Here is a 26,642-nt window from a genome sequence, read left to right as displayed (position 1 = left end):
TTTCCAGCACCTTGTTAAACCTGCATCATGAAGAATTAAAGCAGTTCTGAAGGGTTAATTAGTGTTACAATTTAAAAAATGTTTTAAGTGATCTGATTGCAGTAAAAAGGTGAGGTGTGAGAATGACTTTCCTGATATGAGAACTGCACCAAAGCCATTGAGATAAAGTAGCATTAAGGGAAGTGAGAGATCTGTAGCTCTGAATGACAAATGAGCTAAAAAACTGTTCTGATGAACTGTGAGATTCAGATTAGATTCGACTCAATACAAAATGTATTTAGTAGTGAAGTATATATAGAAACAACACATAGTCATTACTAGTATCCACTTGGCTTGCTGCCTGTATATTGGAGCTTTACCCTGGCACATTTGTGTTTGTTCACTGCACCTTCAGATCAGGGAACAGGTCCTGACTGTCATCTGCGCTTTTGTGCCGAATGACAGTTTAGAGTACCCAGCTTTCTTGGAGTACATGGGTGAGGCGCTTGAGAATGCTCCACCTGGGCACGCCATCCTCTTAGTGGGAGACAATGCTCATGTGGGCAATGACAGTGAGACCTGGCGGGGCATAATTGGATGTAACAGCCTGCCAGATCTGAAGCCCTGTTCTGTTACTGGACTTAACAAACACCATGTTTGAACGAGCTGTCCATAAGTGCACATGGCATCAAACCGCAGGTCAATGATGAATTTTGTAATTGTATCATCAGATCTGCAGTCATATGTTCTGGACACTCAGGTGAAGGGAGGTGTGAGTTGGTAACTGATCACCACCTGGTTATGAGTTGGATCAGGTGGCGGGGGAGGAAGCTGGACAGACCTGGGGTGCCAAAACATATAGTATGGGTGCGCTGCCAACACCCAGCAGAGGTCCCAGGAGAGCTTTGACAATGTTATGAGGGAGACTGGGGACATTGAGTCTGAATGGATCATGTTCAGCACCTCCATTGGTGAGAGTCGTGCACTGAGCTCTGGCCGCAAGGTGGTTGGTGCTTGTCGTGGTGGTAACCCCTGAACCAGATGGTGGACACTGGAGGTGAAGGGAACCATCAGGCCTAAGAAGGCTTGGCTTGGTTAGCCTGTGGGACTTCAGAGACAGCTGATAAGTACCGACAGGCCAGGTGGAATGCAAATTGGGCAGTAGCTGAAGCAAAAACCCGGGTTTGGGGGGAGTTCAGAGAGGCCATGGAAAAAGACTTTCGGACTGCCTCGAAGAGATTCTAGCAAACCATCAGGCGACTCAGAAGGGGAAAGCGGTGCTCTAGCTGCACCGTGTATAGTGCGGGTGGAGCGCTTGACTTCAACTGAGAATATTATTTGGTGGTGGAAGAAATACTTGAGGAGCTCCTTAATCCCACTGACACTTCTTCAGTAGATGAAGCAGAGTCTAGGTACGAGCGGGGCGACTCGTCCATCAACGGGGCAAGGTAACTGAGGCAGTTAAACAACTTCCTGTGGCAAGACCACTGGAGTGGACAAGGTTCACCATCTATTTTATTTATTGCCTATAGCACATTTAAAGAACAAAGACTGTCTTTTAAAGCGACGGGCACATTTATATTCCTGGTCTCCAAAAACAAACACTATATAAAAATTTGAAAGGTGTGTTTTGTTGTATGAACTAATTGTGGAAAGTAAAAAATGACAGTGATTTAGTGCTAATTACAATGGGTTCAGAATTTGCAAATTAATGCTGATTCACCCCATAAGTCATGACACACTACTCTCCCTAATCTGCCTTTATAGGTTAAAAGTATTAGTATTGGTATCAGACTGGCTCTGTGTTTACTTGGTAGCAGATCGTTGCCAAGTAAATAAGTATGGCACAGTTCTACATTCAACTGACAACATATTTTTAGATACATATTTTTAGATAATGAATGACATCTATCCTTATAAAGAATTACTTAGAGTATGATTCAGTATTAATGAGAACATGTGCTCATGTTGTGCAAACAGAAATTCTTGCTTAATGTTGAGAAATGGATGAAACCAAAGATTTCCTCAATCCCCACAGTACAGCATCTGGTTTGATTTGACCAGGTAAGAATGACAAACTGTGTTGTAACGTTATTTTGTACATAGCCAAAGTTTTCATACACAAAAGTAGGATTACAAAATTGCCAAAATTGTTATTTTCTTACATGAACTGAAATGATATATTAAACCTTTAAAATTACTTTAAGGTAATAAACCATAAAACTGTGTGATATTTTAAAGCACCTTCCCACTGATTTGGATATCTGGGATAAAATGTATCTCCCCTTGTTTTTTTTCTCTCTTCTCAGTGTGATATTTAATTTAATGTCACATATTGTTGATGTGCTTGCATCTGTGTAGCAGTCTGTATTTTGCATGTTTACTTTGTTATAGTAATCACTGTTCTCTCTGGCAATTGATTTCGTCTTTTGACAGTAATTGCCATATTTGTATTCGTGCTTGAAACATTAATAATTTATTCTAAAAAAACAAAAAAAAAAAACCCAAACCTCCACACACAAACGCCGTTTTGTGTCTTCCTTTTATTTTGAAAGGTCCGATCAGCTTCCGTTTTTTTGATGAGTCCGTCCCCTGCAGCGCCACCTGTCTGCTGATGCTGTTGTTTGTTAAATCGTCGCCGTGGAGGGGTTGCGGAGGAAGGAGCTGAGACCAGCGGAGATTTTAAATGCGCCGTAGCCCGTAGCGCACAGGCGGAGAGCGGGAGGCTTGTGTTGGGATCGACAGATGACAACAAACACACTGAAGCACCGCTAAGCGCTCGAAGATGGGACAGACACAGTTGTTGTTGGAAGCGCTCCATATCGCCATGAACACGGCTTCATTTGTTTTCGATTACCTGCAGCCTGCAGCTCGGACCGCTTAAACTTCAGCTTGGTATGAAGCTACGTTATGTGACTTTTCTGTATATTATTATTAGATATCATATACATGTTTTATATACCTGCATGGCGCAAACGCAGTAGGTTTTTTTTTTAAATATACAGCCTAATCTTTAATTTAATTTAATACACATTTTTATTTTGACCTAAAATAAGAAAATTGGTTCTTGTCGTTATAACCACGGTGTCCTCGCGTTCTGGGGAAATACCCCAGTTATAATGCGTAAATTCTCCATTAATCAACGCGACCGTCTGTTTGCTGCCACTCGCAGGCTGAAAGCAGCTGATCTGCTCACCACTCACAGTCCTGTTATTTCCATCTGGAGCTGATGATATGAGAGGCTGCTGGAGGCGGTGATGGAGCTCCAGGAGTTGAGCTGGCTGTGCCTGGTGGGTCTCTTCCTCGCCTCTTTGGTCATCGTGCTGGGATGGTTGTTCCAGTACTCGCTGACTGTGTTGCGGTTGTGGAGAGCCAGGAAGGCAGCAAAGCGACCCAGCCGAGACCCAGCCTGGAGGCAGCACCCCAATAAGAGCTTGGCCGGAGCTTTGTGGGGCTTCCTGCTCAGGCTCCGCTCCGGCCGGGATGGACGACCCACATCTGAGGCCGGGGTTAAAGGCTTGTTAACCTCTCTGTTCTCCTTCAAGTCCTTCAGGGAGCTGTTTCAGAGGACCTGGGTCAAGGCTCTGAACGAGCAAGCTTGCAGGCATGGGGTGAGTTGAAATCTTTAAGCTTTTAATACATCATATTTAACAAGAGAGCTGATTAAACACGATGCCAGTGTGTGTGCACAAGAGGTTACTCCATTAAGTGGAGGCATAAATAGTTAAGCAGGAGCTGATACAGTCGGTGTGCCCATGTGCAGCTGGAAGTGTGTGTGTAGGCAGAGGAGGTGGAGGTGTGGGAGTTGGAGTGTCTAATCGGTAAGAGGATGGGGGGCAGAGCCTTGCGTAACAGCTCTGATTTAATGCACAAAAGAGTGGAGACGCAAGAGCAGTCAGCACAGCCACAGTAACACCCACACCTCATAAAAATAGTCTTATACCCTCATGGGAAGAAGTAGATGTGTGTTTGATCAAATCGGGAAAGAGGCAGAATGAAAAGAATGGCTGTGTCACCCTCCCTTCAGCTCATAACCTTGGCCATCAGTTAGAACGCAGCCTAACGCATCAATGTTTGATTCAGTGGATTCAGCACTGGAGACAGCCTGTCACTTTGTGTCCAGTGTCCCTAAAGGTCTTTCTCCCTTTAAGTCGTTCTTTCATCTGTGTGAATCAAAGTCAGACGGAGGTGGCTCCTCTGCACCCCCTACTTTTAAAACCGTGTGTGTTTATCGAGAGATGAGTTGGCGGGGAGTTTAAAGGGGTCAGACAAGATCAATCACATGCATTGCACATCTGCAACAAACAGCACTTGTTTTCTGATTCGTGAGGGTCACCTAACCTTTGTTGATTGAGAGCAATCTGCAGATGTCCAGAGTAAACATCTTCCATAGGAGAGCATTTATTCAGAAATAATACCATTAAAATTATTACAATGCAAGTATTTGGTTTTCTTTAAAAGATTACCTGTTTTCATAACCGAGTATTTCAGCCACCTGATTCCCTTTCTGTCTTTTCGTGTGACCCCAGACTGACCCAATGAGTTAGGATCAGGGCCTCACCATCTGTTTCAGGTCATTAATGGCATTATGTGACAGATAAGTTGAAATCTTGTTGTCTTGTTATCTTGTTGAAAATTAGCAGTAGCTATAAACCTATGTGTGGTACATCACTCTCATGTCTTGCACTTGAACTATGTTTAACTGCACTGTCCCTTTTAAATAAATAAATTCAAATCAAGAATCTAAACATCTAAATGAGAGCACAGAGCTTTGAAGACTGCTTGCCTTGCGTTTCTTTAATTGGAGGTACAATCACAGTCACTTTATTAGGTACACCTGCTCAGCTATATCTTATTATCTTGTTAGCCAATTAAATGGCAGCATTTCGGCATGCAGACATGGTGAAGACAGCCTGTTGAAGTTCAACCTGAGCAATCTGAGTGGTTGCTGAAGGTAAAATGCCTTTTTGATGCCTGAGGTCAGAGGAAAATGGTCAGACTGCTTCAAACTGATAGAGGAGTACCAATAATGCAAATAGCAACTTGTTACAACCGAGGTGTGCAGAAGAGCATCTCTGGGCTACAGCAGCAGAAGACCACACCAGGCCACTCCTGTCAGCTAAGAACAGGAATCTGAGGCTACAGATTATATAGGCTCTGGTCTGATGAGTCTCAATTTCAGCTACAAAATTTGGATGGTAGGGTCACAACATGAAAATCCATCCTCCACTGTATGAATGGGATATTGTCTTAGCACACTTTAAGCCCCTTAGTACCAACTGAACATCATTTTAATGCCACAGCCCATTTAAGTATTGTTGATGATGGTTGCTTCTATGCACTATGTCACAAAGCTCAGAACATCTCAATCGGATCTCTTGAACACGACAATGAGCTCACTGTACTCGAATGACCTCCACAGTCACCAGATCTAAACCCAACAGAGCGCTTTTGAGATGCGGTGGGAGAGTCACATCATGGATGAGCAGCGGATAAATCTGCATCAACTGCTATCATGTCAACATGGACCAAAATCTCTGAGGAATGTTTCCAGCCACTTGTGGAATCCATGCTACACAGAATTTGGGCAGCTCTAAAGGCAAAAGGTGTATCTAATAAAGTGGCAGAAAAGTGTACCTTCTCTGCACTTTGTACATGTTTTGTATGCAGGAGTAAGTCTGTTGAGCTTTCGATACCTGCTTTCATATAACCCCGTTTTGTGCTGATAGTCAGAGGTCCCTGTGGTGTAGTGGATCGTTTTTCTTCACTATTGTTTCAGCCAGCCGAGTTATCTCACTATGACCTCGGCTGGCTGATCTGCTTTGACCTTTGACACTCTCATTTACTAAGACACTCAAACGCTGAAGTGAACCTTGGGGTGAGCCTTTAGTGGGAGTTTCTTCAATAGAGTTTCCAGGTGCGGAGCGTGCTGTATTTACCTTCATAAAAAGTTTTATGATTTTACAATAATTCAAAGATAAAAAGCACCGTCACCTGGCTGTAATTGCTCATAGCTCATTTATAGTCACATGAACTGTGTGTGTGCGGTCTGTGACCCCTGTACCAACTTATGAAATGCTTTCAGACCATAGTGAAGGGACTTTGAGCTAGACTAGAAAGATGCAGAAAAAGGGTGAATAAAGTGTCTGAAGTTCACTGGGAGGTGATTTTATAACACTGGGCAAGCAAGTCAATGTTGGAGGACACAGAGACGAGCTGGCTGTGTGTGTTTGTCCATGGGGTGTTTAGTTTGTGAGCTGAGTGTGTGAACCAGAGCTTCCCGAGTTCATTCATCACAATAAAATATCTGCTAGTCATACTGTCTACAAACACAGCAAGCTGTTGTTCTAAATGTGTCTGGGCCGCATACAAATCAATGTTAGTTTCTTAATGAACCTTTGAACATTACTCTTAAGTACCAAATCACCAGTGTGCCTTGTTTCAAAGATAAACCCACAGGGTGTAATCTAAGAAGCAGTCTTTGTCTTGAAGCTTAAGGGGCACATGCTTCGGTCTCCATAGTGTCCTTTTTACCATCAACAACAGGTGCGTTGGATGTGACACTATTCAATTGTTCATTATTAAGTAGTATCGTGTTCTATTAGCCAGTTAACTGCATCTTAGCTGTATTATGTTCACCTCCCACGTAAAAACCAGACTGGAAAAACCTGCTGTAAGGAGCCGTGGCGATACGGCAAGCATTAAGTGGCAAGAAACTTGTCGCCTCGCATTCTTTGCTTCTCACATACAGCGAGGCTCTGCCACCTGCCAGGCAGGTTTCTGTGGCCGCTCTGAAAACAGACACGTGAACATATATTACAGTCCCAAAGACTCATATTCTCCTCGGACGTGCATGATTGTGTTTCTGCATCGGGCAAAACATGAGCTTCCCCGGAGGAACACAGCACCGGGGAAGTGGTGCTTCAGTGTCATCGTGGGGATTAGTACCCAAATCCTTTATAGCATTAACCTAAGTACTTTTCCGGCACTTAAGATTGATGGTGACAGAGGTCTTTAAATAATTACTATGCTGAAATTTATCCAAATAAAGGCAAGCTGACTGAGCATGCAAGGTCAAGTTGGAGCAACAGAACGGGTTCTACAAACCTCCTGCCAGTCAGCAAGTTGTATTTTTAGTGATTTATTCTTTCCCAATAATTATTTTAATATATATGTACTAAAAGTCCCCGAAAATTCCTGTGGAGATAAGCCCCAGTTAGCACTGATGGTCCCATTTCATCTGTTAAAAATGACCAGATTAACAATATTTCTTTCATTTATCATAAAACTTGTATATCCTGTTGTATTTTATCACGAAGTGTATAAAAGAGGTGGACCATCATACATAAACTGGCATTTGGATGTCATCTTGTTGTTTCTTTGGAGCCTGATTATAGACTTTGAAGACTTGAAGTTAACAAACAACCTCATAAAGTTATTAGTAAAATAAATCAAGTGAGGAATAAGGTCACTGTCTTATAGCTTCTATACAGCTGAACGTCTTTTTGAGAGTCAAAGAATCAAAGCTTAAGTCATTTCCACAGCTTTATTTTCAGACCTGATGGTTACATAAATTTTTTGTTCATACAGTGTATGAATTTTATTTACATTACCTAGCCAGGACTAAACCCCTGTTTGCCACTCACACACACAGCTATGAGCTGGTGGCTCTGTTGTTTACCTCACTTAAAGTCAGGAAAGTTTGAGAATGTGCCTCAGCTTATTACAGGAAAAACTGGTTTTATACTCAAATTATGGCGTAAAATAGTTGAAATGACAGGCAGTGTGATCTAGCCTGCTATTGTGACCTTACCACATAAAGTTTTTAAGACTTTGCTGCTCTCGATTGTGAAAGTTGATATTTTAGAATGCAAGTTTTTGGTTTGATGCACTCTTAAATGTTGGCACTTGTTGCCACATTGAAAAGAGATCACTAAAACAAAAAGTGCCTTAGGGTCTTTTTTTCCCCTGATATCTTCCTACGTGTCAGCGACGTGACTGTGCAGTTTTGAACATCCCTCATCCCGGACGGCTGACTCGGGCGTGCTTGTCGATATATTGTTGACTACAGCAGGGAGTGATGTAAGGCCAGGAATTCTCTTGCTGTTTCGCTCATTTTCAGTGTTGTCACAGTGCTCTGTCCTTGTAGCAAAACATTCCAGAGGGCAGACCCAACCCTGACCCTGATGTCCAGCATTTGAAACAGCATGATGAGACACACACACACAAAAAAAAAAAGATTCAGAGGGCTGAGTACTGACACCGGGGTTTGGGCTTGTTACATAAACTGCAACAAATGCCTCATCATTTTGTAGTGAGATTGCAGGATATTGAGGCAGCTAATGAGGACTTATTTAAATGTAATGTGACTTGAAAGTACATTTGTGCTGCAGAACGGCACAGCTCAGAATGCTTATACTACCCAAATAGACTGTTGTATGAGGAGAGAAAGAAGCTAGGCATTCTGCTCTATAAGGCTTTTTCTTTTGCAGATACTTAAAGCCATGAGGTTTGATTTTCTGTGTCCTACACACAGTATCTGATATAGATTAGAGAAGACGATTGCAAACCCAGGGTAAACAGGTGGAGCACCAGCCGTGCTTCATTCTTCTTCACGGTTTCGAAGATACACAGAGTCTACCTCTTATCTCAGTAACTAATACTTGTTACCACCAGCTCCACCCCACCCCCTTCTCACGCTTCATCTGTCCTTGTAGTCCAGCGAGGGCCCCAAGGCTTCATTACAGCTCATTGCTGCGATGTTAACAGAAGTACGTCATCTCTGATGTCAGATTCGAGTGATTTTTACATTCTGCACAATAATCTCGAATGCTTACTTCTAACACCGACTATAACTACGTCTGATCTGACATGAATTGCGTAGCATGGTTTAATTTAAACATCGGCAGCAGCATGTCTGTGTTTTTGGTCTCTTCCTGTAGCTTTGGGGCGTATTCCCATTATGCAGACTCAGTTCTCAGTTGTTTACCCAGCAAAAATGTCCTGTCTGTTGAAGTATTTGCAGCGTGAGCCTCTGGATATAATCTTGCCTCAGAAGAAATGACTTGATATGGAGCTACTCAGATGTCTCTGGCTGGATTAGTTTGTAGAGGAGTCTTGAAGGACTTGACTGGTCGGCCGCCCCAGACGTGCAGATCATAAGGCATCAGCAGCCTGTGTGTGCAGCTGACACATGCTGTCAAGCCATCATTACTGAGTGGTAGGGGAGGACAAAACGAGCGTACATCTGCAGGGAAGGAAGCTCCCTGTATATTCACAGTCTGCAATTATAAACAGTGTGGTGAATAGCTTGAGGACACAGTTCACTTCTTCTCCCTCTGAGAGCTGCTGGTAGATGATTAATGCCCTGTGATTATTCTCAAGTAGGTTCCTTCTTAACAACAGGGGACATTAAACACTTAGCGCTGATTTGATACCATAGTGCAGGAAACCAACCTTTTCATCTTTAGTCAGAGCTAATGATGAGCTCCATCTTCACCAGCCAGTTTTATTTGAACAGCCAAAATCTACTATTATGCCAACTTCTTTCTGAGGCTATGACTCAGCATTTAAATAGGCTCAGCTAATATCCAACATGTAAATTTAATAGTACCTGAACAAATTCTGAAGTGAAGATGGATTACTGGATACTTAAGGTACTACTGTCTTTCCAGATTCACTGTAACCTTTTACAATTCTTAGGTATACTTTAGAAAAAAACTTTTAATGGGACTCGGTGCAGTCATGTAAAAAGCTAAGAACACTCCCTGATTCAGTCGTTTCTAAAAGAGTCTATAGCAGGAATAACTTGCAGCACTCGTTTTTTTTAATCATTATCACTCTCTCACATCACTCTTGAGGAATTTTGGCCGACTTTGTACAACTGCTTCAGTCCATCAAGGTCTCCAGGCATTTGTTTATGCGCAGCTTTCTTTAGATTGAATCGATTTGAGGTCTGGACTTCGACTGGGCTGCTGGAAAACCTTGGTAATTTTCTTTTTTCAGCCGATTTTCTTGTTGATATTCTGCTATGATTGAAATCTGTTGCATGATACATTTCAGCCAAGTTTTGTCTATCAGATAGATGGCTTATATTTGACTGTTGAATACTTTGGTATACAGAGGAGTTCACTTTGAACTGAAAGACTATGGGGTACCCATATGTTGGGGGTGCAAAACACAGGAAGCCCATATCATTACCCCTCCATCACCGTGCTCGGCAGTTGGTATGAGGAATTTGTGCTGCTATGCTGCGTTAGGTGATTTCCAAATGTGGCGGTGCATTTTGAGCAAACGTCTCATCTGTCCAAAGGGCATTGTTCACGAAATCTTGTGGTTTGTTCAGATGCAGCTTTGCAAAGCTAAGCTGCCATGTTCTTTTTAAATAGGAGAGACTTTCTCCTGGTAACCATTCCAAACAAGTTCCAAACACACTGGTTCAGTCTTTTTCTAGCTGTACTGTCATGAACTTTTAACATTTAACATGCTACCTGATGCCTGTAGAGTCTGAGGTGTAGTTCTTGGGCAGTGTTTGGAAGGTTACTTTTAAAATGTATTCCATTACAGAATACAGAATACATGCCCCAAAATGTATTCTGTAACGTATTCCGTTACGTTACTCAATGAGAGTAACGTATTCTGAATACTTTGGATTACTTATTATCATGCTGTTTACAACTACATGAATGTACTATTGCTGTGATTTATTACTGTTACTGAAGGGCCGCGGCTCCGAACCGTAGTAAAGGGACCTCTGGCTAATACCTCGGGTTCTGTGTCGGGCTCGTAGCCGAAAACTAGCTTTACTTTGTTGTCTGGGTCAACTTTGCTAGCGAGAGACAGAGAGAGGCGTTGAAAGGCTGCTCCAACAGAACTTATTGTTTCAGAGGAAAACACGAACACGGTGTACAGTCGAGTCTTAATAGCTTACTTACAACTGGGCTCGTCAGGCACTCTTCTTGGCTGCAGTGGTTATTATTATATTTACATGCTTCCAGCTCCCGTTTTTGCTCGACGACAGCTCTTCCTTTTCCTTTTTCTCCCTCCCTCGCTCACAGACACATAACGGGTATGGCAGTCCATTCTCCCTGCAGCACGGACTACACTGCCTATGATGCTACATTCTTTAGAGCTATACCGGTAGCATTCTGCCTATTAGCTTAGCACGACAACAACAAAAAGGCCTCTCTCACCCAGGAAACACGCAGAGAGAGAGCGTCACCCTGTAACCATGGCAACCGTAACGCTGCCACCTGGAACAGCAGAACGTAGCCGTCAAACAAAACCCAAACAGGCCTGACCCGCCACAATATGAAACAGGAAAGTACCGCCGTGTAATCCATTTATTTCAACAAAGTAACTGTATTCTAAATACCACCTTTTTAAACGGTAACTGTAACGGAATACAGTTACTCATATTTTGTATTTTAAATACGTAACGGCGGTACATGTATTCCGTTACTCCCCAACACTGTTCTTGGGTTTGTACAGTCTGAGCATTGCGTGCTCTGACCTTGGGGTGAAAATGCTGGTATGTCCAGCAAAGTGTATTTGATTAGCAAAGTGCGTTTGATCAGCATTTGATTAGCAAACTACATTTGATCAGCAGCACCTGGCTGCTGGTTCCTTTCTTAATTCCTCTTAAGTTTTTTACAGGACTACTGTGAAACCTGTGAAAGCTTTCACATGGTGGGTGTTGTTGTTTTTTTGCCAGTATTAACGGACACTTCACCAGGGCTGCCCTTTGTGATGGACTCTGTTTATAATTTTTATATGGCTCGAGGGTTGGGGACCGGTGCACTAATCCACGGAGCTGCCTGGGCTTAAATCACAATTGTGGACTGCCATGAACTGTAAATTCAATAATGCATTTGCTTGCATTAGTTCAGCACTGCCTTTTTTTAGACATATAGCACTTACGAGAGTAACTATAGAAATACGTGAATTGTACTATCATTCTTTTAGTATTAATAATAGTATTAATAGTAACCCAAGCTTTCACATGGTGGGTGTTGGACTATGGCTTTCCTAAAAGAGTAAAAAAAAGTAGTGACTGGGTGTTAAAGCCTGGTGGCTAGCATGTTAATCTCACATGCTAGCCATTTGGTTTTAGGAGAAACCTCAAGAACTCCCTCTCTTTGTACTCTCACTTCCAGATTTATAGCTTGTGGGATAATGAAGCAATAAAGCTGTAGAAAAAAATAGTAGACAATATAAAAAAACGATGGTCTTTTTAATGGCCAACAGGGAGCGACTCCTCTGGTTGCTAAGACTTCTAGGTGTGCCTGCTTGCTCTATTATGTCAGTAAAAACCTCAGCTTAGTGGCTCGTTTCAGGTATGTTAAATAGAACATGAAGTCCAATTTGTAAATTCAGTTCAATTCTAACATTTAGAAAGAACAATTATCTAGGATCAGCTTCAACTAATTAGCTAATGGGCTTACAGTTTCTTTTGTTTCTCAGTCAGATACACCCATAACCTGTCACATCCAATTACACATCACTAAGGTGGCAATAGAAGAAACTACTTAGATCGAGGCTTCATAGCAAGCAGTGGGTAAAGTCACAGTGACTCCATCCATCTTTTATACTGTCTATACAAAAAATGCTAATTTTAGCTGCATTGTTGATAGAAGAAGTGGAGACAGTAGATATAGTTCTGTCTCTCTCTCCATGTCCATCATGGTCCATCATAGGGCTGGACGGAGAGCTGTCCAAGGTGTAGCCCTCTGGCTGGTTTTAGTATGGCAGCATGCACACATTCAGTTTGTTGACATTGCCCTCACACAGACCCTGTCTGTTATTTTGCCATTTTGAGTAATTACATCAATAATAATTTTCATGTATGTTTTTTCCTGTGCATGAACATTGTAATTTTCCAATCGTGCACCTTGTTATAGCAGGAAGCTCAGATAATGTAAAATATAGGGAAGGAAAATGAGGGTCATCAGAAGCCATGGGGGAATGTATTTCTGGTTGACCCACATGCTTTTCAGAGGCGTTCAGCCAGTTAGACCCAAAGGGGGGGACGCTGACAAACCTGAAGTGACACTATGGATGTCCTCAGGAACTGTCTCTACCCAGAAATACCCCTCACATACACTCTGTTGAGCAGCGGTGGATCACAAGGACAAATCAGCGGCCATGCTACTAGCACTGCTCTCTCCATGGCAAAATGAGGTCTGTAGCCTCTGCCAAGGAGGATACAAAACACCACAGTGCAGCAGATGGCTCCTTATAAAGCCAATGGGTGTAAACTCCCTGGAAGGAAGAGAAACCATAAAGCTACTGCTAATTAGATATTCTATTAACTCGCTAAAATACAGTAAATGATAATGGCTGAATATTTTCCCATAATAATTTTTCAGGTGCATCTTACAACAAACCCAAAAAAGGATAGTGCTGGAAAAAAGACAAGAATAGAAAAAGATTTTTAACCGAAATCATGAACAAAGCTGGAGTGAGCCAGCCTTCTTTTCCCTATGAATGATGAGTGATTGACACATGCTGGCATATTTTGCTGCCATGTTTACTGAAGTCATTTGGAAAAGAAAAAAAAGGAAATTTGTCAGTTTCCTTTCAACACGGATTAGCAAGTTTGATGCACACAAACACAAATCTGTGCTCTAAGTGCAGTTTGACTCGCCAGAAATCTGACTCTGGATTCAAGGGTGTCTTTTTTGTTTTCTGGTGGCGATCAAAGTGTGATGTCCTCATTTCACTCCAGGCGGCTTTGTTGCCTGTCTTCTTATATTTACTTTATAATTACACCAGAAGCCATCTAATACAAGCAAAATGTTGTAAAAGCAGTCTACAAAAATGGACTTTGCTGTGCCTTCCTCGTAATAATTTCTGCTTGACTCCATTTAGTTCCACGGCAAAGATGCTAATGTGTCCGCCTGCAGCGACACAGACAGGGTTTAAGCTGTATTTCTCAATCTGATATATCATATTTGCTCTGCACTTTAAACCAAATGAACAGTTGGGTGACTGAGCAGTTTTAGAGGCTCCAGCCAACTGAAGTAAACACAGCCGGTTGTACGCTGCGGTCATGTGACTGCAGTGTTAGTCCAGGGGAACCTACGTAAGCTTGCAGCATTGCACTTGGCTTCCTGCCCTTCTGGCTGCAATAAGTGACACACACACACAGACACACACTCGCACGCTCACCACAAACTTTGTTATATCATCCTCCCACCTCTGCCCCGCCTCCGCTGTTGTGTTTGATACAGATTGGACTTGGACCTAGTGGAACATATGCTGTGACAATAGGGGATTTTGTTTTCTCGCGCTTCTCAGTTAAAGCTGTCCAGTAAAACAGATCTTCTGGCACACACGCACACATAGTGATAGTAGGTCACCGCTGTGCCCGTGTGATTCTGCTGAATCTTTTCTTAAAACCGAGTTACTTCTTCCTCTTGTTAGGGCTGGCCTCCACACAGGAAAACGTGCCCAACCGTAAGCTCGAGTAAGCACAGACTTGATAAATAGATGCTGCTACGAGGTCGGAGACGTGGGGTTTTCTCAGCAGCCAGGAGCATTAAATCTCCCAACTTCTAAAGGATTATAATAATTTATTATTAACACAATTACCACTACATGTGTTGGTTTTTTTGTCAGCATTTTCGGACATTTTTCATCTGAGCCCACTAATCCAATCAGCTGCCTGGGCTTAAATCACAATTGTGGTCGGCCATGAACTGTAAATTCAATAATGCATTTGCATGCATTTGTTCAGCACTGCCTTTTATAGCCGTATAGCACTTACAAGAGTGACTTTAGATACATGTGAATTCTACTATCAGTCTTTTCACTTGCACTTTGGAATTTAAACACAAGAAAACGATCGCATAGTAATCGTCGTGGTTACTACAGCTATAAGGAACATTTTGGCTTCTGCAAAGACAGTGCGGTTGCTTTAACAGGGAAGTGTACAAACAGGAACAAACAGTAGTTCTTACTTTTTAAAGACTGCATTGGATGAGCAACATGTGAACGACACAGTCACTGTCTTATGTGAGTGTCTATCTAGGAAGAGCTATGCGAGCAGATACTGTTTAAATGCATTAAATACCAGGATTAATTAGCGTTTTACTTTATGATATGATCAAAGATCCAAAAGCAAGTTCCACATACCCAGCTGCTAGTCAGCTGCATTAAAGGATGTATCCCTGCACTGTTACATCTTTTGTCATCTCCAAGTCTCTTTTCTCTTTCTCGTCCGTAATGTTTGGGACATTTTTCTCTTCCTCCGTCTCTGCCAGAGCTCCATTCAGATCACTTTTGACAGCAGCCTCCAGATAAGTGCTGCCTCTGCAATAGAAAGCGTGAGCTGCACTGACCAGTCAGCAAACCGAATGGTTAGTAATCTTTGCTAGTACCTGTGACATCTGGAGCAGTGCATTTTGAGTGTATGTATGCATGAGTATTTGTCCTCCTCTCTTTTTCTTTTGCAGATTTTGCACTGTAATTGTTCAGTAGACAGGGTCACGTTACCCGTGACGGTCACCCAGCAGTCGCCGGCTGCCATTTCCATGGACACCTATCAGATCACTATAGCACCTGTGGTGGCAAAGGTACCTGAAGCACTACACCTGGATTTTAGCAATTTGTACACGGGAGATCAGACCTCTAAAAAAACAAATGTCAGAGCGTGATTTGCATTGTTATTCAAATGTGAAAATTTACACAGACAGTCGCATATCATCTGTGCCCTCATCGCAGTGGTCATTAAATGTGAAATGTTTTTCTGTTACCTGATGCATTTTAATGTAAGACAATTATTTATTAATGACAATTTGCTGCACAGAGAATATCTATTGTTATAACTGCCTTTTACTATTTTCTATCCGTCCCTGCCCCCCTGCTCCGTCTACCTCCATCAGGTTGTGGCGTGCCTGGAGGAGGTGGAGGATGAGGGGCTGCTGATATCCTGGAGTCTTTCCAAGCAGCCGTTGTTTTCTCTGACCGTGTCTCCATGCAAGCTGCAGAGACGGGTGGGAACGCTTACCTCTAATGGCACTAATTTGATGTCACTGCTGTCAGTGACTGTCACATTTTTTCAAATTAAAAGCATGCGTGTGTTATTAAAAAAGGAAACGCACATTAAAAAATTTCCCGTAGCTAATTTGTCTTCTTCGTAAATCAGCATGCGCTGTTTTGCATGCAAGTGACTTTCCATGCCATTAAACCCATGATTAGTCACGAAGCAAGTGCCGTCCTTTAATATTGTTATATAAATGGGCATGCCATTAAATGCCATTTGTCTGAGGAAGTAACAACGTTAATAAAATAAAAAGGAAGCAAATACTTAGCACAAGACATTGTGTTGACTAATGACGTCCACCATACGGGAATATAAAAAGCCTGTTTTATACAGCGTAGCAAGCCCAGCGTGAGTGAAGTATCAAGGCTGGTTCAGCCCCCCAGAGGTGAAAATGCTCTCAGATTAAAGCTGCAGTAATTTTTTTCCTCTGGGATCCTGTTAGAATTGAGATGAAATAAATAAACCCTCAATTTGTGGCTGTAGTTAGTTCGGTTCAGCGGGTGTTGGTTAACCATCACTGAGTAATAAGTGTACTTTTTTCTTCACAGTGCACTGAGGGTGAAGCAGACATAGACACAATTAAGGGTCTGATAGAAGATACTCTGTTCAGCACTCAGCCAGCCATGGTCCTCAATCTCAGGACGTCCAGTCCTTTGGTGAGAAATTTACTGCCTTTAACGAGACAAATGAACTAAAAGGTGTATATATTATATAATAAAATAGATGATGTGCTTAAAGCTGTTTCACTGTTGAGCTCTCCACCCCCCCCTTTCTGCACACTCCCAGGCCCCCATGGACAGTCTCTCAGTGGGATTGAACTCTGTATCCCAGAGTGTCTTGGTGAGACGACTACTCCTCCGGCAGCTCAGGGTGACCTTAAGTAAAGGTCAGATATTTTCCCCCAGCGTCAGATCATTTCCGCACAGCTTCCTGCTGATTACCGAAGTCTCACTGCGTCATCGTGTGTTTTGCAGGTCAGTGGTCTAAATCAGGGGAGCTGTGCTGTGTCCTGAGCCTGGACCAACCGTCTACAGAGAGAACAACCCGCTTCCTGCCTGTGCCCAGCAGTGCCAATGCTGCACTGGAATGGAGTGAAGATATTACTCTGTAAGCTGCCATGTTAGAAAGCAGATTCATGTTAGATTCAGGATGTAATGATTGTGATGCATTTGCAGGTCACCTATTGGCCTCATTTGCAGCCCTCATTTTATTCCTGCGCTTTGCTAGAGCAGCTTTGCATGATTCACAGTTTAAAATAATCCTCGTCTCTTCTGATTGGCTGCCCCTTACAACCAGAAGGTCTGAACAGCAGGTGGTGGAGCTGCTGTGCTCACAGCCAGAGCTCTTTCTCACAAATCCAAGAGTAGAAAGAAATGTCTGAAACTGGGTGTTAAGCCATGTCTGAAGACTAGACCTCATTATGAAACTTTTGGTCAGGTTTAACATGAGCCGCCACCTCTGTGACAGCATATATAGCACAGAGAACAAGGTAAAGCATAATATGTCAACATTAAAGCTTCTAGCTGTGAGTCCTACAAGACCACAATACTTTCTTCTAAACTCCTTCTAAAGTTGCAACAGTTTTGGGGATCTTTTATTTTAATGCTCCAATTCAGATTTAGCAACATCAGAATTTCTTGAGCCCATAATGTCACAGTCACAATCAAGTAGTTAAAATAGTTTTATTAATATTAATGTTCCAGAGAAGTAATGGCTGTAGAAAGAAACTTATTTAATTGAAATAATAATACTTGGATAATGGAGTTTCACTGTAATGCTAACTCATTTGTTTCCTGTGTTTGAAGAGAGCTGGGCCCAGAAACCAAAGAGCTGAGAGTGAGACTTCTGGAGCGGAGTGGCAAACGGGAACGTAAGGCATAGTTCAATAGCAATTTACTACTGGCTGCTGCTCAGAAAGCTGATCAGCAGGAACATATTACAGCTTAAGCAGAGTCATCAGTGCTGAAAATGCAGTATTGGCAGACTCACTGTCTTTGTTAGCATTTTGTGATGTCTGGAGAGGCTCGTTTTTTTGGCCTCAGAACTACAGTAAAAGGAAAGACGTTTTTGCTTTTTGTACAATTGTTTATATTCTTTTTGTGTTTAAATGTGATTAGAATTCCTGCCGGGTCACGCCTCCATCGCTTTGGACATCCAGGGTAAAGTTCCCACTGGGCAGCACGTATTGTCCGTGAGGTCCGGCCAAGACTCAACACCAAACGCTGTCATCACCGCTGAGGTGAGTGACCAGACGAGTTAGATTTCTGTAAGAGTGTAGGGAGTGTTTGAAATTCTTACCTGTGCTTTGACGCAGAACGAAAGTTGCGTTACGGTTTATTATCTAGATCTGGACTTTATCAAAGATTCCCAACAAAAGCGGCAGTGTTGTGTAACAGCTGATACAAAATCCATTGTCATTCTTATAATCGCTGTGTCAGATCTCCTGTAGACTTTCCAGCAGCCAACTTGTTGCTATTTTTTTTTTTTGGCTTTCTTCTAGTCCACATTGTCTTTAAAGAGAGAGAAAATGCGAATAAACGTGCTTTGTCTCTGTGGGGTAACATTTCATTTGGCAAATTCTGTCATTTCTTAATAACTTAATTTCCAATTTATATATAGAGCCAAAGCACAACAACAGTCGGCTTAAGGTGCTTTATATAAGATCAACAATCAGGCAGTCGTTTTTGAGCAAGCACTATGTGACAGTGGGAAGGAAAAACTCCCTGTTAACAGGAAGAAACCTCCAGCTCGTACACTTTTTGGTTTTTTTTTCCTCTTCCAGCTGTTGTACCAAGAAACAGAGGAGCCTAGCAGTGCCCACAAAGCTCTGCTACTTCGCTCCTCTCTCACCCCCACCAAGAAAGTTGACGTGGACCGAACCATCATGCCAGACGGAACCATCGTCACCACCGTCACGACGGTCCAGTCCCGACTTAAACTCGATCGCAGTCCAGGTGCGTTTGACAAAGCAAAGCATGTCACCAAACCAGGCAGGGCAGGTGCCTGATGAGTTTTTTTTTTTAGTAGCGTCAATAATAAGAAATGAAATAGCAGCGTTCCCTTTCAGGTGACTCCCCGTTGCGTTCTCCGTCTAAAGTGGAGGTGAATGAGAAGAAACCCACCGTCCTGCCTGATAGCAGAAGCAGCAGCAGCCCCAACCCGAGCAGTGAGTTCTACCCTGAAACCCAGATTTGTTTTACATAACAGATGCAAAGTAGGATAAGCAACACGCAGCAGAGTAACACGAGTCGAGAGGAATGCACTCTGAGTACGCATCGTGCGCTCCGTGCAGGTAATCCTTTTCAAAAGCATCACATAACTCGCACACGGGTTGGAGTTACGTGCTGCTTTTGGTGCAGCGGGAAGCTAATCGCTGACACAAAACAGATAAAAGACAAGCACAAACTGATATGTAGTGCAACAGCAGTTAATTCAGCAATATATTTAAAAAAAATAGTACACGGTGGTCTGCTAGTATAGTGCTGATTTACATATTTGTGTTTTTTGTTGCTCAGAGAGCAGCCGCCTCTCTAATGGCCTGGATCCTGTTGCAGAAACCGCCATACGGCAGCTGACAGAGTCTGCGTCCAGAGCAGCACGGAAGACACCGACGAAAAGGAGCACGCTAATCATCTCGGGCGTGTCAAAGGTCAGAGAGTGAAAACGGCGTCTTTCTAGACACGTGCTTTGAGTTTGATTTGAAAACTTCAGCTATTTTGTGGTTATCAGTTACCTGTATAATGATTGATAGGAAATAGTCCAACCTTCAGTCTTTATATTAAGTTAGCTGTAAGCCTTAATAACTGCTGCGACTGCTACTGGGAATCTACTGTAAAATACAACGAGGAGCCAGGCAGAATGAGTGTGATCTAAATTTAGTCCACAGCCCCCCCACTGGACCACTTTACAGAAGAATGAGAATCTTCTGACCTGATTTTTGCCCGAGAATCTTTGAAAACGTGTCAGGAGCGCTCGACAACCTCACTAAAAGAAAGTGTGCTGATAATCGTGTATATTTGAATTTAATCGTCATATACGGGGTAATAGCGTGTAATTTCAGTAGTGACATACATTTCTCTGCGTCAGGTTCCACTCTCTGAAGATAACTGTGCATTGTCAAGTGGCTACGCTGCAGCCATGGACGCAGCCATGCACGGTAACCATTACGGATCAGGGCGTCACCATGACCCAGATGAAACCACGCCCTCTGACGTATCAGAGCGTCCTTCTGTGGACGATGTGGAATCAGATACTGGCTCCACTGGTGCCTTGGAAACCCGCAGTCTCAAGGATCATAAAGGTAACGCAGGCCGTCTGTGCTGTAAAGAATCAGAGGTCCAGTTCTCAGTAACGTCTCGCAGAAAAGCGTAACTGTAAAAACATTATTCAGCTATTGAAATATTCTGTAAATTATTCAAATATGTTTATTTTTTTTGTCATTAAAGCAGAATTTCATGAGCAGGTTTACATTTTTTTCAGTCTCAAAGATGTTTTGCTTTTAGATTTAATTTTCATGTCTCACTGTTTTTTTAATATTAATAACGGCACAGTGTGTTTTATATGCAAACAAATATTTCATAGCCTTAGGCAACATCAGGACTTCAGGTTCAATTCACAGATTTACCACAGTCAGTTCCTCTATGGCTGCTGCCCTCTAGAGGCCATACTTCAGCATCTACAAAGCCAAACTAATGTGTGTTTGTTTGTAATTTAATTTTTTTTTCATGCAATATAATTACATTTGAATGGTGAGGCAGAGGAGTGGGAGAAGCAGTAATAAGTAAACTAAGCCACCCCTCATTTCTTTATATTTTGCTTCCAAGGAGCCAGACTTTGCTGTATTTTCAAAGTGCTTTTTAACAATAGTTATGCGACCTTTCTGAAGGTCTTTCAAAGTTTTCTTTGGACGTTTTCTGCTTCTTCACTCATTTTTAGTCCAGTTCTTGTACCAGGCTGTTTTCAGAGGAATGGTTTTTTTTCTTTTAGTTTGGTAAGCTACGTTACACTGAACTATGAATTGCTCAAGCAAAAAAAGGCTCCAAACTCAAGTCAGTGCTGTGTCTACACATGACAGAGAACTTAGAGAGCCAGTTTTAGATGATGTCTTCAGGCACTTTGTTATCAGCAGCCTGTCGCAAAAATGCATGGATCGTTTGTCATGTATGTTGTGAAATAATTGAATTCATTTGTGAAACTAGTAGTAAATCCACGATGTGTTTCCTGCAGTGGGCTTTTTGCAGAGCGGGACGAAGCTGCTTTTCCGCAGAAGACATCGAGAGAAAGAGTCCTGCCTCAGCCAGTCCCACGAAGACATCTCCAACTTGGGCAATAACTTCACCGCCGCACCAAACATCAGCCGTAAAAAGTCTGGCAGCTTCTCCCGGCGCCTCATCAAACGCTTCTCCTTCCGCTCTTCTGGCAAATCAAAAGGCAAGGCCGCCAACGGAGGAGCAAGCGCACTGGATAACTAATTCTCGAGGCCAGCAGACATGGACACGAGTCATCCTGAGAGCGTTCTGTGTTATCACTACACTTCAGCACGGTCTTTGACAGGCTGAGCGCCCCAGGTGGGTTGTCAACTGCACAGCTTTAAAGGAGGAAACCTCTGGGAGGGCTCCCCTCTGGGTAGAAATTATTGCACTTTCAGGACAGAAGTCTCATTTAATCACATCGCTGACTCTGAATTGTTGTTAAATTTGAGGAGAAATCTGCTGCTCGGTGGAGGAGAGGGGAATAGCTACAAAGAAATGTTCCACGCTTCTGGGATTGTTGGACTGGCACTGGTGGTGAAAACGCTCCAAAACATTTTAATGATGTAAAATGCCACTATGCTGTTGGTTGCACTTTTGACTTTTTATTTTTTTTAACAGCACATGTAAAAATGTGCTGGTTGTTAAAGTGTAATTTATTAATATGTTGGACTCATTAAACAAGTGCTATTTATTTGAACCCCCTACAACTAATCATCATAGCTGCATTACACTATAATATAGAGACATTAAGGTGTGTTTTCCATACAAATGTAATTTTCAACACATAGTTTAAGTAAGTTTTAAAAAAATGTCTTGATCTAGCTATAATGTCCATCCATGATTGCTTCGACATTGGTTTTAGAATAATGTTAAATGTTGTATCTTATATATAAACCCGAAAAGATCATATTGTACTTTTATTTTGACGAAGGTGCTTTCTCTGGAGTATCATATCTTCACTTTGCTTTTGAAAATCTAACCAGCCACCTTATTTATCAAGCCAGAAGGTGATTTTTAGACTTTTTAAAGTCTCGCAGTCTTCTGTCGGGGGAAAACAGCAACGCCATCAGGCGTGCTTGCCTCTTCTCGTGCTTCTACAAAATTCATTGTTGTGATAGCTATCATTACTGTGCAGGACATGTGGTGTTAAATGCCTCAAAAGGGTTGCGGGTGAAATCGTTTGCAGAGAATGCTGCCATGTGATTAGTTCCTAATAATGAACTAATATAGTAAAGCATTTCCTGTGTGAACATTTGGGATTGTTATGATAATGTAATATTTTTTAGATATATGTACATCACGCTAAAATATTTCTGCAGTTTATATTTAAAAAAGGAGATTGGTGTGTCTCAGTGTTCACTAATGCTGTGCTCGGGCAAAGCAAGAGGACTCGGTGTGGGTTAGAGTTGAAATACGGTACTCAGGGTTTTAATGAAATCTACTAGCAGCCACAGGTTTTAAGAAAGCATTTGCATACTTTGAAGGCAAATAGATCCAGTATGTGAAGTTGTACATAGGTTTTAGGGCCAATTGAGTCTTGTCTGAAAACATGAAAATAATCTTTTAACTGACTGCATTAACTATGAGACTTCAGAAAAACCAAACTTAATAAATGGTTGTTTTTTGAAATTATAATTTTTTTTAATAAAAGGATTTTGAAATGCTGAAGAAGAGAACAAAGCCTCTTCACTGTCTAAAGGCACATAAAGCAAACATTATGAATATTAAGATTTGTGGCTGTATTGTGAAACAAAAAGTGGCTGCAAAATTGATGACTTCTGTTATATTTTAAATATTTAATTTATTGCAAATAAATTATTTTTTAAGCATCATCTTTGTACCTGAGTCCGTTCATTGTATTTTCAATAATCCATAAAAGGTTCCTTTTTATGATGCACTTGCATGGCTGTGAAGGCGCATGGGCTACAGCGTAACATTAAAAGAACATAACTTTCTGTACCTGCAATTAACTTACATGTACTAATAAGTTTGCTTTCGTGAGGCTCTTCCCTGCATTTCATTGTCTTTGCTGACTAGTAACACCACAAGGGGCCCAAGAGTTTTTGGGGACTTACTTCTGTGGCTTTTAAACCCTAAAACACGCTGCGCCAAAAATTGGTCCACCCCAAGGATCGGGTCCTCCGACATAGTGTAGAGAGTAACATAGTGTACGCTGTTAAGTGCCAGGAAGATTGCTAAACAACCTCTGGCGAAGTGGATGGCACAACACAGAAGAGCTACCTGGTCAGGCCAGGACTCTGCAGTCTATTTACACCTACAGGCCAGTGGACACTCTTTCAATGATGAGGACGTAACCATTCTGGACAGGAAGGAGTGCTGGTTTGAGCGGGGAGTCAAGGAGGCCATTTACGTGAACAGAGAAAGACCATCTCTGAATTGAGGGGCCTAACGGTACATCTTTCGCCACCGTATAATGCTATAATTGCAGCCATTCCCCAACTCTCTGTGAATGGTAACCATGGCCATTGATCAGTGGGCTTTAATCAGTGGTTGTTGATCAATGGTCATGAGAATTTGCATAATAATGATGAAGGAACTGACCTCACAGCCCATTGTTCCTTCAGTGGGCTGGTTTCAGTCATTATGCAAATGTACTGTTTATAAGATAAGGGGAAATCTTCAGTTAGCTGAGACTGAAGACGTCACGAAATGTTTCTTCCACTGAAAACGCTACGTCCAGATGAAGAGAATTTAAACTTTTGGAGACACATATGAATACATCGGAGAACAACTTGGGTTTAGTATCTTACCCAAGGATATTTGGCAAGAAGACTGGAGCAGCCTGGATTGAACCAGTGGGAAGGGGTGCTTGTCCTTGTATTCATTGGGGTCTTTTTTGAGGGGCGAGAGGGTTGCTTCTCTGTGTCTTTGGTTGAGTAGACTGTTCTTGGATGACATTTCAAAGGATCCAGTTATCTAAAAGACATAGCAGAGGATGCTTTCAATCCTCCACTCTATTCATACACACCCCAGATGGGACTCAAACCCACAATCCCTGGTTTAGTAGGCTTTATCCATTAGGCCACTGGGGTCATACAGGACAGAATAAATTGAACATAAGCCTTGTGACACTTATCTTCCAAGTCAGTTTCTAACAGCAGGTTACCAACAATAATGCCTGTGGTGTCTGCACAGCTACGCTACACTTTCAGTGAACTGAAATATGTCATTGTAAATGAATGTCAATGATAAATAATTAGTATGTTTTTGTCGCACTTTGACCTACTTTGAAACACAGTGTTTTGAACATGATCCCAGCTCTTACAGTGAAAATGATTAAACCAATGGCATTAAGGCACCAGTCTGCTAATATATTAGTAACAATATGTAACTTTCACTTCTACAATTACTATTGATATTTCACACACACAACATATACATCGATTAGCCTGTCTTGTGTGACATTTCATGCAGTCTTGGTGGGGGTTGCCTGCTAGCGTGGGGGCCCCAAGTAATTGCTTAGTCTGCTAATGTTGCTTGCTGGCTCTCAGTTATATGTTTTCATCAAAATCAAATTTACTTGAAAAAGTGCACAAAAGAAATGTAATTCCAGCTGTGATTAGCTAAAAAAGGACAGACCAGATACGTGCATGGCATATAAACCAAACTATACACGGGACACATAGTGCAGAGTAAGGCACTCACATACCGTATGGCAATTTAACCTGTTCTTAGTTTAAATATCTGAGGATGATAAAGATGGGGACTGCTGTTGTTAAGTTTGAGAAGAGCACATTTCCTCTCAGACCTGCAGTAGAAGGCACTCAGGTCAATAGGTCTTTGTTTGGATGCAGTGGGGGATGGTGTCCTGTAGTTTTCCAAAGTCTTGCAGGCCTCTCCATACCGATGGTCATGAGATGAGAGCCCCTTTACAGCATTTTTTTTCTTTCAAGGGTAGCTTCTTTTTGAAGCAGTTTGGTTTTTGGTTTAGTTTTTATTGTTAAAATTATTTGGCTTTTGTTTAGTATTAGATGTATTTATTTATTAATAAGATTCTTGTTAGGGGAAATATTTAAGGAATTCTGAATAGGTATTACAATTGGAATATAAAAAGGTCTACTTGAGACTCACTTATGTAGACACACTAGTCTAAATAAATGTGTATGTATGCCTATTACATGTATGGACGGGTGGGAACATTTGACCAATGAGTAAATCTAGAAACATTTCCTGTTGGTACACAATAATGTTGTATTTTTTAATTTCAGTTAAATTATTAGGTAAAAACAGCTTTATATTTTAGTGTAAAGTTTAATCATTTTGGCACACAGATCTTCGATGTTATTTGCCACGCCGTCAATACTTCGTCCAGGTTTTTGCACTGGTCAGCGCGTACGAAGCATGGCTTCCAATACACACGCATCAGGGGAGTTAAATGATCCATTTAACTTTTACCGCAGCGCTGTTCTGCGCGCCAAAAAATTTAAAGTTGGAGGGAAGATAGTCGATTGGCTTTCTGGCTCCTCCTTTTTTACTTTTGACCCACTGACAGAAAGCAGTAACAGTAACAGCCAATCGACCGTGCTTCTTCCTTTTAGGCTCCTCGTGATTGTTTACAAACCAGGAGAGATCCACCAATAGTAATTAATTTTCTTTCACGACGTTTCTCTCAGGGCCAATCAGATAACAGCACTTTTATTCCAAAACCCAATGGCAGGTTAGGGCGGGACAAAGCGTGAGATTTATATAGCGGCTGTGAAGCGATTTCTTCTTTATCACTAGCAAACCAACGACTGCAGTGGTTCTATTCCGAAGAGCTATTTAAATAACCAACAATGTCTGGAAGAGGTAAAACTGGAGCAAAGGCACGTGCCAAGGCTAAGACCCGCAGCTCTCGCGCCGGTCTGCAGTTCCCCGTCGGCCGTGTCCACCGTCTTCTCCGCAAGGGAAACTACGCAGAGAGAGTTGGCGCCGGGGCCCCAGTTTACCTGGCCGCCGTCCTGGAGTACCTCACCGCTGAGATCCTGGAGTTGGCCGGCAATGCCGCCAGAGACAACAAGAAGACTCGTATCATCCCTCGCCACCTCCAGCTAGCTGTACGCAACGACGAGGAGCTGAACAAACTCCTCGGTGGCGTGACCATCGCACAGGGAGGCGTCCTGCCCAACATCCAGGCCGTCCTTCTGCCCAAGAAGACCGGCCAGTCTGCACCGAGCTCCGGCAAAGCGGGAAAGAAGGCCTCCTCTCAGTCACAGGAGTATTAGCTTGCTAGCTAATAACTCTTAACATCCAACGGTCCTTTTAAGGGCCACCCACTCCTAATTGAAAGAGCAACTTTTCCTGATTATTGCTGTCTTGCATCCCCTTTCGCATGATTTTTATTTAATAAAAAGTCTGTTTTGTAA

At 42.2% G+C, this 26,642-nt stretch overlaps 2 protein-coding genes across 3 annotated transcripts; both read left to right on the top strand.

Annotated features, from left to right (window-relative positions):
• The first annotated feature begins 1,887 nt into the window (after positions 1-1,887).
• Positions 1,888-23,108, top strand: c2cd2l (c2cd2 like). 2 transcript variants are annotated; one of them, XM_085175530.1, is made up of 16 exons: positions 1,888-2,043; positions 2,535-2,874; positions 3,152-3,590; positions 15,243-15,338; positions 15,435-15,554; positions 15,864-15,974; positions 16,573-16,680; positions 16,811-16,910; positions 16,999-17,131; positions 17,830-17,894; positions 18,142-18,263; positions 18,807-18,978; positions 19,092-19,190; positions 19,540-19,673; positions 20,111-20,324; positions 21,251-23,108. In XM_085175530.1, the coding sequence occupies exons 3-16, from the start codon at positions 3,237-3,239 to the stop codon at positions 21,493-21,495; spliced, it is 2,073 nt and encodes a 690-aa protein (XP_085031656.1). In that variant the 5' UTR covers positions 1,888-2,043; positions 2,535-2,874; positions 3,152-3,236; the 3' UTR covers positions 21,496-23,108. The 2 variants fall into 2 exon arrangements, with proteins under 2 accessions (XP_085031656.1, XP_085031657.1); XM_085175531.1 differs by lacking the exon at positions 1,888-2,043 and having other exon boundaries at positions 2,424-2,874; positions 19,579-19,673.
• A 2,879-nt stretch (positions 23,109-25,987) lies between these two features.
• Positions 25,988-26,642, top strand: h2ax (H2A.X variant histone). Its single transcript, XM_085175548.1, has one exon. The coding sequence runs from the start codon at positions 26,073-26,075 to the stop codon at positions 26,499-26,501; it is 429 nt and encodes a 142-aa protein (XP_085031674.1). The 5' UTR covers positions 25,988-26,072; the 3' UTR covers positions 26,502-26,642.

Source organism: Neolamprologus multifasciatus, chromosome 10 (genome assembly GCF_963576455.1).
Source record: "Neolamprologus multifasciatus chromosome 10, fNeoMul1.2, whole genome shotgun sequence".
NCBI classification, from domain to species: Eukaryota; Metazoa; Chordata; class Actinopteri; order Cichliformes; family Cichlidae; genus Neolamprologus; species Neolamprologus multifasciatus.
This window is presented reverse-complemented; position numbering and strand designations above follow the sequence as displayed.

Coding starts and splice junctions, on each gene's coding strand:
- c2cd2l (XM_085175530.1), top strand. CDS start 3,237: ATGGAGCTCCAGGAGTTGAGCTGGCTGTGCCTGGTGGGTCTCTTCCTC. Junction 15,339..15,434: donor ACCAGTCAGCAAACCGAATG/GTTAGTAATCTT, acceptor TTTCTTTTGCAG/ATTTTGCACTGTAATTGTTC. Junction 17,895..18,141: donor GCGGAGTGGCAAACGGGAAC/GTAAGGCATAGT, acceptor AAATGTGATTAG/AATTCCTGCCGGGTCACGCC.
- h2ax (XM_085175548.1), top strand. CDS start 26,073: ATGTCTGGAAGAGGTAAAACTGGAGCAAAGGCACGTGCCAAGGCTAAG.